The 13647-nt window shown below is 38.4% G+C and overlaps 1 protein-coding gene across 2 annotated transcripts in view; it reads right to left on the bottom strand.

The window, feature by feature from the left end:
- Nucleotides 1–13647, bottom strand: part of RAB3C (RAB3C, member RAS oncogene family) — a 301062-nt gene that overhangs the window by 167394 nt on the left and 120021 nt on the right. For both annotated transcript variants that reach the window (XM_007176087.2, XM_007176086.3), the window contains exon 3: nt 3760–3878. In XM_007176087.2, the coding sequence (XP_007176149.1) occupies nt 3760–3878 (119 nt within the window). The remainder of the gene's footprint in view (nt 1–3759; nt 3879–13647) is intronic.

Below are 13647 nucleotides of genomic sequence, written 5' to 3'. Positions count from 1 at the left end.
TTCATGCTGTCAAGGCTCCACAGTGATTCAGAGAGGCTCCTAGAATCTCCACTATAAGTAATAAGACATTATTAAAAGTTTTATTATTAAGATGAGAGACGTTACTTAGCTCTGATGGCAATATGATAGATGACCTGGAGAGGGCGGGACTTGCCACTAAGCATACAAGGTAGAAAATTCCTAAAGTGCTGAGAGCTAAGGTTCTTAAAGAGCTCATGACAGTCTGAATTTAGACAGCGGCAGTAGGGACAAAGGCATTCAGAAAGTTAAAACTACTGGACTTGGTAGTCAGTGAGATGTCATGAGTAAAGAGAGAGAAATCAAAATTAGAGCTCAGATTTCCACATCAGACAACTGGGTGCAGGTGGATCCACTAACTGAGATAGTAAATATTGGCATAGGTACTAACTACAACATCTGGCAGATTGATTGTCAAAGAGTAGGTGCTCAATAACCGTTGAATGAATGAAAAATCCCTAGTAAACCAATGATTATACAACTGTGGATGAAAACATGACTAAGAGTTGGTTTATGGATAAGCTTTGTTGGGTTTTGACAAATCTAGATATCCGGGGGAGGTGAAGTAGAAGGTTGTGAAAAAGAAATGCAAAACAGAGGGTACCATCAAAACACAAAACCCACAAAGGTTGGAAAGTTTAGGCTCGGTTCCAAAAACAGTGAATGGTTCAGTTTGGCTTTAGAATAGTGAGAGATGAGACTGTAAAAATATAGGGACTCCATGATGTCATGTGTCTGAAAGTCAGTCTGAGGAAGTTTTAATTAATTAAGGAGGCGATGGTAAGTCATGGCTTTTGAGCAGGAGTCTTCCATGACCTTTAGGATCATGTTCTTTTGGGAGACTCTTATAGCAGCAGCGGGATAGGATGGATTGGGATGGGAAGAAATCTAAGGGGGAAAAGATCAGTTAGAAGGCTATTATAAAGGAATAAGCAAAAGATAAGAAGAAGAAGCTGAGCCATGATGGTCACGTGATTTCTCAGGCAGGAGCAGATTCAAAGGATAGTCAGGAAAAAATTAATATGCAAGATCAGGCCCCAGAATAGGATGGATGGAAGTTAGAGTTGGATACAAGGTGGAACCTGGGTGGCAAAGCATTGTGGCCTCAATGAACAGCAAAAATTGAAGTCAGGAAGGTGAGCAGTTTCAGGTGAAGACAATTGATTCTGAGATGCCAGCAGGATGTCCAGGTGGATAAATATTTCGGATACCAGGAAATGCAACATTGCACTTGGGAGCCATCTGGTACAAGTGATAAATGATGTGCACAAGTGGATAAGATGGCCAAGGAAACAGAATAAGCCCAAGAAAAAAGCCATGAGAGGATGCTGACCCTTTGCTGGGTGAGGAAGGGAGTGAAAGCTAGGAAGTAGAAAGAGGAGCGGGCTGAAAGACACAAGAATAATCTGGGAAATGTGCCTCTAAGACAACAGGAAACAGAATTTCAAAGGGAAGAGTGGGTAAATAGAGTCAAATAGTTAGAGAATTGGGGGAGGTGGGGGAGAAGTGAGATAGGGCAGATGGTCTGTTGACAGGTGAGGGAGGCTGGGTGGGGTTGCAGAGGGAAGGACATGAGGAAGCTGCACTTTTCCATAGTGTTTCTGATGCGAGAGTCAGAGGTACTGCTAGGATGGCTCTTGGCACTGTTATCATTTGGTTTCAAAGAACTCAACAGATCCATCTCTTCTCAGTCGTCATATAACTTTCATTGGAACATCGGGCCAGAACTATGGGTGCAAACAGATTTAGGAACCCTGATGTCTGAAATCTAATTCATGAACACTCCTGGGTCTTATCATTTCCTGAGAGGAAATAGTCAAAGTTAAAATGACCATTTTGTATGACAATATGTGTGCCAGAACTATGTGTGGCAATTAACTGGATAGCACCACGGTATTCATTGAACCAACCTTTTTGTTACTAATTTGAAATGCTATTTTTATCATAAACCAAATCCCATACGGCTTTGTGTCTATATCTGGACTCTATTTCATTCCATTCTCTACCAAACCTCCTGGTATTTGATTGGAATTGCCTTGAGTTTATGAATTTATTTGTGAAGAACTGGCATTTTTTACAATATTCAGTCTACTAAAAAGAGGGGTACTTAAGCCTTCTTCTATGCCCCTCAGTTGAAGATAATTATTTTTTCATGGAGGTCCTAAGCTTGTCTTTTTCAGTTTACAGCTATATATTTCCCTTTTGAGTTGCTATTGTTAGTGGTATTATTACTATTTTTTTTGTATTGTAAGTGTGTGTGTGTGTGTAAATAAGAAAGATGTAGGTGCATTTTCAGATAAGCAATAAAAATTTTAAAGAAACAATCTAAGGCAAATTGAAATTTTTAATAGCACCTGACCTTCACTGAGCTGATACACATATAAAAAAAATCATTTTGGATAATACTATCATGTAAAACAGGAAAAAAAAATGTTTATTTTACCTGTGTATTGCTAATTTTTCCTTCAATAAGACAAGCCATGACTGTATTTGGAGTTAAAATGTGGTGTCTGTTTCGTTCTGGTCCTACCAGTGAGCTCGCTTTCCTCCTAATTACCACACAAAGCCCAACTAGACTCTGGCTCTTTCCACAGGAAAGTAGCCCTGTTCCGCCCTGCTGCTTTAATTCATGACCATGACCATGACCATCAGCTTTTCCGTGTCTCCTCCTGAGGTGCGGGTGGAATAGGCTGAAGGAGCTGCAGCCACAGCGGTCAACCCCCCATAGCAAACCACACAGACAGAGGTGTTTTCACATGGTTTGATGTAGCTGGGAGTCAAGAAAGGTTCCAGTGTTTTCTTTTTCTTCATCCCAGTCCTTTGGAACTTTTCAATTTGAAGAAAAACTGAAAACTATCTAACAAATCCAGATAAGGGGTCAGCAAACTTTTACTGTAAACAGCCAGACAGAAGAGGTTTTAGGCTTGTGGGCTATATGGTCTCTGTTGCAGCTACTTAACTCTGCTGTTGTACCATGAAAGTAGTCATAGACAATAAGTAAATGAACCTGGCTGTGTTCTAATAAAACTTTATTTATAAAACAAGTGGTGAGCCAGTTGGGGCTCATAGTCCTGATTTGGCCTATGGTTCATGGTTTCCAGATTCCTATTTTAGACCAGTATACTTCCAGACCATTCATTATTTGTACTTCAAAAAATCAAAAGCAGGGCTTCCCTGGTGGCGCAGTGGTTAAGAATCTGCCTGCCAATGCAGGGGACACGGGTTCGAGTCCTGGTCTGGGAAGATCCCACGTGCCGCGGAGCAACTAGGCCCGTGAGCCACAACTACTGAGCCTGCGCGTCTGGAGCCTGTGCTCCGCAACGGGAGAGGCCGTGACAGTGAGAGGCCCGCGCACCGCTATGAAGAGTGGTCCCCGCTCGCCGCAACTGGAGAGAGCCCTCGCACAGAAACGAAGACCCAATGCAGCCAAAAATAAATAAATAAATTTAAAAAATAAATAAAAAATCAAAAGCAATGTACTTGCCCCCATGGAACTAAAGATCACAGGATGCAAAGCGTTGGAGTGAACAAAATAGAGCAAAATCATCAAAATGATTTCTTATCAATCCTTAAATGAGTCTGAGCATAGCTAGCCCTTGTTTGCTTTCTGAAACACAAGTGGGATCACAGTATATAAAAATACATATATTACATTGTGGTGTAATCACTGCTTTGAGGAGGGAGAGAGAGGTTAATGAAAAAAAGTCGTTATTAGTAATGCGAACATTTGCTCTCACTTACCAATCCTGTACTGCATTGAAGGATTCTTCATTTGTGATGTCATACATTAAAATAAAGCCCATGGCTCCACGATAATAGGCTGTGGTGATAGTCCTGTATCTTTCCTGGCCTGCTGTGTCCTACAAAATAAAAATAATAATCTGTCAAAAAATGAGGCAATACACCTTCTGGGAAGTGATTAATTATTCCCAAAATAGTCATAATAGAGAGTCTAAATTGTATTTACAATGTATAGCTATATATGTTTTTCAGTCTTGTTTTTCCTAATGATTTTCATATGGCCGCTCTGCAGTATTATGAGCAGATCTTTTTTTGGGGGGGTGGTAAAGAACTAGCTCAAAGTACCTTCTACATATGTTCATTCCCATTAAGGAGCATTTAACTACAGAAAAGAAAATAAGAAGAAAGATCATACATATCAAAATCTGTGGCTTTTGTAGAGTTTAAAACCAGAAGAGTACATTAGCTCCATCATTATGTATTTACTGTCTATCTGCTAAGTACAAGCCTCTGTGGGGGAAAAAAAAAAAGGACCTTTTATGAATAGGTCCCTGCATTTAAAAGCATGCAGTGTAGTTTCCATTTATTCAATGGTAAAATGACAATTAAAATACCTACTTTGTGTGGGTGTTTGAGTCGGACAGATCTGGAGTTCCCACTCTCCCATTAGAGAGCTGGGGGGGACATGCACAAGCTGCTGAGCCTCTATTAACTTAAACCCCCTAAAGTCTAGCATGCTTGTTAGGGTGACATGAAATAATGCATGGAAAGTGCTTCACAGAGCCTGACACACAAAAAGTGGCCAATAAATGGTAAGAACTGGCTGTTATTCCTGAAATTTGGGAAGGCAAGGCTAACACAGGATGGTAGATGGCAGCTTACAAATGCAGGGGCTCAGGGCCTGCAAAAGACTCTCATGCAGCAGTGAAATCTGAGAATCAGAGGCAGCTACATCACTGAAATGACCTATATAGGTCACAGATAGTGCACAGTGTAGTTGAAGAAATTCTTCCTCAATTCAACTAACTCTTGCTCCTTTGTCTTCTCAGGTTCTGGGGTATAACTTATAACCCAATGCTCCTTGGCTTCCCCCTTCACCACTTTCCCAGGGGATTGGGCTCTGATTTCTCTGTCCTAGTATTCTAGGTGCTTAGCAGTTTGGACAGAAATGTCACCTTCTTTCTGACTTCGGTCTGGGTCCTCTTTCTTCCCTTCTCCCAGAGATGCCTTCTTTGTATACAAAGTGCATCCCAGTTCCCCCTAAGGCAATATTAATAGGTCTTGAAGGGAAAGCTACTGTGTTGGATGATTCAAGAAGAAGTTCCTTTTTTTTTTTTTTTAACATCTTTATTGGAGTATAATTGCTTTACAATGGTGTGTCAGCTTCTGCTCTACAACAAAGTGAATCAGTTATACATATACATATGTTCCCATATCTCTTCTCTCTTGCATCTCCCTCCCTCCCACCCTCCCTATCCCACCCCTCTAGGTGGTCACAAAGCACAGAGCTGATCTCCCTGTGCTATGCGGCTGCTTCCCACTAGCTATCTATTTTACGTTTGGTAATGTGTATATGTCCATGCCACTCTCTCACTTTGTCACAGCTTACCCTTCCCCCTCCCCATATCCTCAAGTCCATGTATGATATAAAAAAAAAAAAAAAGAAGTTCCTTTAGCATCAAAATGAAGTGAACATCTCCTGGGTCTCACTCTTAGAACAGGCTCATGTTGGACACGCTGTTCCTTACCCGTAGGTACCCTCCTGCTTGGACGCTTGTACTCCACCTCGGACTAACAGTAGGAAACTCCAGAATGCTCACAATTTTCTCCTAATTTGTGTGGTTTATTCTATTTGGTCCCTGAAAGTTCAGAGAATGGTAACCAAAGAAGGCTGAGGAAATCAGCAAATGACTCCAGGAGGATGTGGGCGTGTGAAATAAAACTTGAAAATTAGCAAAGGGTGTGACTGTTCATGAGCAACAATGATATGCCACACTTGGAGCCTGGATAAGGCTGGCCTGATTAGAGGTGTTTATTAGGTAATATTATTGAAATAAGTTTCCAAAGGTAAGATAAAAACAGATTACGGTACCCAAAACACAAAAATGAAGCAAAACAAACGAGGAAGGTCTTTCAGAACATGCCACTAATTGGCAGAAAATAAAAAGGAAAGTCTAGATTTCACCACGTGAAAATGTGACCATTCCTTGAATATAAAAAAAATGCTATGAAGAAAATTGAAATGATATATAATCAAATGATATTTGAATATTTTACTGTACTTTGCTTAGTATTTTATAAATATGAATGTATAGATATTAGAGATAAACTTGGAAATCAAAAACTGCATGTAATTGGGACAATCATACAAATTTATTAGACAGAAAGAAGCCAATCTTGAGCTTATTTGGATATTTTTGGATATTCGTTGGATATAATTCCATTAACAGTATATCCAACTGTGAAATGAAGGAGAAAGTTAGAGAACCAAATGCCCAAAGACTGTGTTTAAAAAGCAAGGTATAATTAGAGATTGTGTAATATATTTTAGCTCTCTGGGGAACAGAACCCCTTATAACGAGTTATTCTATTTTAAAACTTAGGCACTTTTGTCTTGGGTTCATATTTTTCAGAATACATTATCTATAAACTTACCATTTTTTTCCGTACTGTGAAGTAATTTTAAATAGCTTTCTTTATCTCTTGGTAGAATATCTTTTTGGCATTGACCGAGTAGCCTTCTTACAGGTTAGGGACCCCCTTCCTGCTACTTTCTCTATACAAAAGACCGCTGTCCCCCAATTTCTCAATAGGAGAAAACAGCCAATATGACCGAGGCACTGCTAAAAGGTGACCCAGACCCTTCCTGTCAAGCATGTCTTCAATACAGACACTAAATAATGTTGTGTTGAAAAACTATGACATTTTCTCTCTCTTCTTGACCTCTTCCAGGGATGGCTTCCTCTTTCATAAGATGTTAATTTTATTTTGACAGTAAAGAAACTAGATCTAGTATTATAAAACATATCAATTTCACACTGGAAGTGTATTTAATCTTCAAGGGAGCAGAAATCAAGGTCCCGTTACATTATGATTGAGATGTTACAGGAAACCACGGGGTTGGATAGCCATTGTGTATCAAAATTTTAAAACAGAGAGAGGGGGACAAAAACAGCTTTTAAGAAAAAGAAAAAAAAAGAAGCTTTCAGACAGCACTTAAGTCACAGCAAGGAGCAGGACCTTCCACAGGATTCTGACTTGAACCCAGAAACACAATCTAATTGGAGGTAGTTGTCACCTCAGAGCTCTCAGGGAGAATAAGAAATTGCACCAAGTAGGGGAAGTGTAGTAAGAAATACAAAGAGGAAATTTCCTTTCCAAATGCAAAGAAAATAAAAAGAGTAAAACTAAGCTAATAAACAGACACTAGTTGGCTCTGCATTGGTTTTGAGAACTGAAAACAATTTTAAGATTACAAACTCATTAGCATTTTCTCTCCCATTATATTAGGAAGAAAAAGGAGTCAGAAAAAATACCTCATTACATTTGACATTTACTAATAATGATAGAAGGTTATATTGGAAAGAAAAGAACACTTATCATGTCAAGTGCCACTAACATAATTAAATGTGAGAATCTCAAAAGGTAACTGACTAAAATGGTACTTCTCAATCTGCTCAGGAAAATGGCTCTAAACTCTGGCTTTGCCTTGTTGCTCTGCCCAGTTGATTCTAATAACTGGAGATACCTGCTGGTTTTCTATAAATGTAGGCTTCTGGTGATTGAAAAACACAACAGGAAATCTTTCACAAAAAAAGGGATAAAAATATGATTTAAAAATGAAAGCTTTCTTCCAAGAGAGTTAGCTTTCATTTTTCTCTCTTTTAAGAAAAAATAAAATCATCTTAGCTGGCTTAAATATTTTGACTTCTCAATCATGTTTTTAGGAGGAATTTTTGGCTTAAATGATAGGTTTGATTAGCAAATACTTGAATATCTGTCAAAAAAGAGCTCTAAAATGGAAAACATTAGCAGTTTGATAAGTAGTAGCTAGGAACATTTTCAGTTTGAATTTTGGCATTTTTGTCTGTTTTTGCCTTATGTTTTCTTTCTCTGGTGAAACATTTTATTTTTTTAACTGCATGTAGTGCATTCTCAAACACTTCTGAGGTCACACAGAGATAATGTGCAGTTTTAGGATTGAGGAAATAGCTTTCATTTGTAAAATATGGGTTATATTGTAATTTGCTTTTGTTTTGGTGGTTACTTCTCTCTGTATTGGATAAAAGGGAAAATGGAAGTAACCATTAGTAAAGAAATATAACTCAAATAATATCACTACCATCAAAATACATTTATTGAATGTCTAGACAGAGAAAAATAGATTGAAGGACAGACAATCCTGATACATGATAAAGTAGGTAATTTTATAGGTGGAGAAACCAAACCAGAACACATTGGTGTTAACTGATCAACAAAGGTAATTTAATTAAGCTAAAGGAAATAATATGTAATAATCCAAAGAGGAAATCAACAGCAATGTAGGATGAGAACACTGCAACATAAGACATAAAACACATTTTATCTAGTGAACTTCTAAATAGACACAAATATGTGAAATGGAATAAACACTCAGTCATTTAGCATTCAAGCAAGTAGCAATCTTTTAACTTGTACCTTGCTACCTTCTACCTGTAGGAATTATTTTGAATCATCAAAGGAAGATTAAATTATGCTCACTATAATTTAATATTAATGTTGATTGGTTGATTGATTCATTCATTCAATAAACAATAAGTGAACACCTATTACCAGTTACGGACTGTGATAGATATTTATTAAATTTATTTTATGTATTCTAGATGTATTTTTGTATATTAAAAAATTCTACACGTTAAAAGCATTTCATTAATCAGGATATCATATTCCTTACATGTCTACAAAATATTAGACATGAAATATCATTTCTGAAGAACCAGACAGCATAGCAATTTAAAATTGTAACTGAGACCATCTGCTCAGTGGTGAGGTTCTCCAATTCATAGTCACAGTTATGGGTTGTACTGTGTTCCCCGCCCCCGCAAAATATGTGAAGTCCTAACCCTAGAACCTGTGAATGTAACCTTATTTGGAAATAGGGTCTTGGCAGATGTAATCAAGTTAGGATGAGTTCATACTGGATTACAGTGGGTTCTAATCCTATGACCAATGCCCTTTCGGGAAGAGAAAACAGAGACACAGAGAAGGCCACATGAAGGCAGTAGCAGAGACTGGAGTGATGTATCAACAAATCAAGAAACGTCAAGGATTGCTGGCAACCCCTAGAAGCTAGGAGAGAGGCATGAAATGAATTCTCCCCCTAGAGCCTGAGAGAGAGCATGGCCCTGCGATACCTTAATTTAGGACTTCTAGCCTCCAGAACTGTGAGACAATAAATATCTGTTGTTTTAAGCCACCCAGTTTGTGGTACTTCATTACAGCAGCCGTAGGAAACTAATGCAGTCATCGACCCCAGTTTGCAATCTTCATGATCAGGGCAAAAGCAATATAAATTTCACAGCTATCCACATACCCATTTACTACTTTATAGGAGAGAAAATATAGAAGATTAACAGTAGTCTTATTGAGAAGCCTAACATAGTCTCACGAAGATGTTATGCTAAAATGCATAACTATATTCCATTTATGAAAAATGAATTCTATTCAAAAAAGGTGAGTTGATATATCTTATTGCTTTAAAAAAGTGGATCTTTTTTTTTTTTTTTTTTTTTTTTTAATTTTTATAGCTACTTTATTTATTTATTTCTTTTATTTTTGGCTGTGTTGGGTCTTCAGTTCTTGCGAGGGCTTTCTCTAGTTACGGCAAGTGGGGGCCACTCTTCATCGCGGTGCATGGACCGCTCTTCATCGCGGTGCGCGGGCCTCTCACTATCGCGGCACCTCCCGTTGCGGGGCACAGGCTCCAGACGCGCAGGCTCAGTAGTTGTGGCTCACGGGCCCAGCCGCTCCGCGGCATGTGGGATCTTCCCAGACCAGGGCTCGAACCCGTGTCCCCTGCATTAGCAGGCAGATTCTCAACCACTGCGCCACCAGGGAAGCCCCAAAAAAGTGGATCTTAATATACATAAATACATACATATATTGTTCTTAGAAGGACAGAGCACCATTGCTTGAAGCGATACACATTATATACTGTTTCATGTTGGAATTTCATCCCCAAATGATTGAAATGCTGTTACAGAGAAACCTAAAGTCATAACATATACTGAGACACTACTCTCCAAAACAACAGAAACAACAAAATGCTGATTATTATACATTACTTCTTTTAGGTGATGTTACTTTCCTCCCAGTTGTATTTATTTTTTCATTTCCATAAATAGGCAGGCATAAAGCAGCATTGAACATAGTCTGATAAAAATAGTAAGCAAAACAGGAAGCTCAAATATTTTATGCTTTCTTGTTGCATGCTTATTTTTGGAATAAGAACTTTTTTTCCTTACAGCAGTTTATCTTCCATTAAAATGAAATTTACAAACCACTTTTCCCTACTGATCTTGTACAGTCACTTTGAATTCATTTACAGACACTTAGTTATACAAGCATCTGTAAATGAAGCTCACATTTTAGAAAAGAGTTCTAATAAACTGGCCTCTAAATAGTTCTTTGATCAATGTAGATGTTCTTCTTACCTATTGCCCTTTATCCATCCTCTTCACACCAGCCGATTTTATTGATCAGATTTTCTTGGCATGATGTTTAGCTTTGAAATACCCAAACCTTCATTTTACAATGGCATCCACTTCCAAGTAAAACCCTAATAAAATAACCCTGAGGCACAAGGATAAAACTTGACCTATTATTTCTTGGCAGTGTTACCATGGCAATTCATCTTTCCTGGAAGAGAGGAACAGTTGTATATAGCTCTTTTATAGGGGGCCTTAGACTTTATTGTCAGTGAGAACCTAACACATCTACCAATTGTGTGTTTCTGCTCATGAAAGTTGGAGACACTTTCCAGTAAACGCCATTTCAACGCTCAGATGAACTCTCTTCAAGACCTTAATAAAATTTACAATCAAAAGCATGTAAAGGCATCTTCACTCATTTAAGAGCTTGTTATCTAAGAACAATTGACACAAAGGCAGAGAAAGGCGCCATTTTTTCTTTCTTTTTAAATTTTTTTTATTTATTCATTTTTCGCCACGTTGGGTCTTTGTCACTGCGTGCGGGCTTTCCCTAGTTGTGGCGAGCGGGGGCTACTCTTCGTTGTGGTGCAAGGGCTTCTTATTGTGGTGGCTTCTCTTGTTGCGGAGCAGGGCTCTAGGTGCACGGGCTTCAGTAGTGTGGCACACAGGCTCAGTAGTTGTGGCACACAGGCTCAGTAGTTGTGGCTTGCAGGCTCTAGAGTGCAGGCTCAGTAGTTGTGGCGCACAGGCTTTGCTGCTCCGCGGCATGTGGGATCTTCTTGGACCAGGGCTCGAACCAGTATCCCCTGCATTAGCAGGTGGATTCTTAACCACTGTGCCACCAGGGAAGCCCTGCTTTCTTTCTAATTAATCTTTTTGACATTCTTCTTCTCAGTGGGATTTTGATTATGCTCAACTTTGTCAAAACCTAGGGCATAAATATTTAAATGCAGGCAGCTTGGAGCTTTTAGTCAAAATTGGTGATTGTTTTTCTTCACAGAATGCAATTCAAAATGCTTGCCAGCAGATCAAGTGTTCTGTGTTTTAAAGGATACTAGGCTTTTGAGTGGGATTCTTATTGTTGCCCTAAAATTGGCAGCTAAGACTCCAACCAAACTTCTTGCAAAGGGATGGAGCTTTCACTTGCACAGCCATGTGCCAGTTGGTTGGTTGGATGGATGTCTGCTTAGGCAATGGAATTGCTGATCTGCGCTTATGTAGGGGTATTTGAGACCTGGAGAGAGATGGCAGGGTTGAGGAGGGGGAGGAGGTAGAGGAGCCCGACTTCCCACAGGTTAGCAATAAACACCACAGCAGGTAGCTGCTCTTGAGACATCTTGCCATTAACCCACCTCTGAGAGGGCTGTCTCCTGCAAGAGGCTGGGGAGGCGATGAGGAATACTAACAGGGGCAAGAGGGGTCAGAAGGAATGTGAACAGGTTCTGGCTGAATATCCGGCACATTTTAGCTGTGTGAACTTGGTTATCTCACTTGCCCCTCTGGGCTTTGCTGTCCTCATTTCTGAATGAGAAAATAAATTTTCTAAGTCTGTTTCAGCTCTCAATTCATAGAATGTCTTTAAATACATTTTCCCCTCTTCTAGGATTTTTGGGCTAGTGCATCAGAATCTCTTTACTGGTGAAATCTGTCCATTAATATTTACCCTAATTACCACTATCTTTGCATAGATGTTTCCTATCTTATTTTATATTTGGCTTGATTTTCCTGTAATTCTTTCTATTCATTTCCTGCTTTCTCTTTGGCTGAATGTTTTTCACTTTTTTCTAATTTTATTCTTCCCTTTATTAGTTTGGAAGTTATACCTGCTATATATAAAGTGATTATTAAAATTTCAAAATTTATGTTCAAAAAATTTAATTATATCTTTATCTTTATTTATGCAAATCCAAATATTTAGAATAATCTGTCAGTCATCCCTTCCCATCCTACATAATAATGCTGTACAATGTTCCATATTCTAATAATATCTTAACTTTTTACCCCCTGTATTAGACATTATTATGTTTTACACAGACATTATTCATTTATATTTATCTTATGTTTTCCAGCTTCCCTGCTCACAATTTCTTCTTATCAATACATATTAAACTACCGTTCCATACTTCTGAAGTGCGTTCTTCAGAAATCTCACCGGTGAAGGTCTTTTGATAGTAAATATTCTCCTCCTGCATGTCTGAAGATATATTTATTTAGCCATTATTCATGAATAATGCTCAGTAAATATATATTATTGGGTGTAAATTCTAGTTATACTTTATCTGTTCTTTACAGCATTATGCTATTGTTTATAGACTTCAGTTGATACATTCAAAAATATGCTATCACTCTAATTATTGTTCTATTTTAGGTAAACTGTGTTCTCTAAAGCTACTGTTAAGAGTTTCCCTTCATCTTTGGTGGTCTTCAGTTTTGCAATGATGTAGCTACACTTACAATTCTTTTATTTACGTTGCTTGGGGTTCACTGTGATTCCCTATTTTGAGGATTCTTGTCTTTCAAAATTTTAGAAAAAACTCCAGTCACTATCTCTTCAAACTACTTTTCTCCCATTCTTTATTTTCCCCCCTTTATTTTGGACTTACAATTAGATATCAGGAAAGTAAGGTGACCACACAGCCTGGGCTGCTCAGGAAAGTCCCAGGTTATGCCTTGTGGTAGATCAATGAACACTTCAATAATGAACTTATCGACTCAAAGTCTTCTGGAACTTTTTCAATTTAATTCATATTTGAAAACAGGCCTGGATCTATAAAACAAGTTCATAGTTTCTGACATGGTTTCTGTCAGTTCTGAAGAGTTTGAAAAAAAGGTTTGAAAAAGTTCTAAAGGTCAGCTGAGTCACACATTGTCAAACTTGTTAGCTTTAAAATGAAAGCAGAACTGGGTGTAAAATATACGCTGAGGCATGAGTCTGCCTCTAGAAAAGGAGTGTTTCTGTTTCTCGTGAGGTCTCTGCCCTGTTAAATCATCACATTAGCTGTTCAGCTTATTTTTTTCTCTGATCAGCTTTCTTTAGTTACCCATGTTTAAAAGTGATTGTGTCACTCACTGCAGATCAAGATCACCGGCTGGCATCTGATTCACTGGTGTTTCATGTGATTAACACAGTCGTTAAAAAATTGTAAGCCAACATTGAAGAATGTGGAGATTTTTACACAAAAGCCCAGATTTCCAATTT

The sequence above is a fragment of the Balaenoptera acutorostrata genome, chromosome 2 (genome assembly GCF_949987535.1).
Source record: "Balaenoptera acutorostrata chromosome 2, mBalAcu1.1, whole genome shotgun sequence".
In the NCBI taxonomy this organism is placed as follows: domain Eukaryota; kingdom Metazoa; phylum Chordata; class Mammalia; order Artiodactyla; family Balaenopteridae; genus Balaenoptera; species Balaenoptera acutorostrata.
Note: the sequence above shows the minus strand (reverse complement) of the source record. Positions and strands in the feature narration are given on the sequence as shown.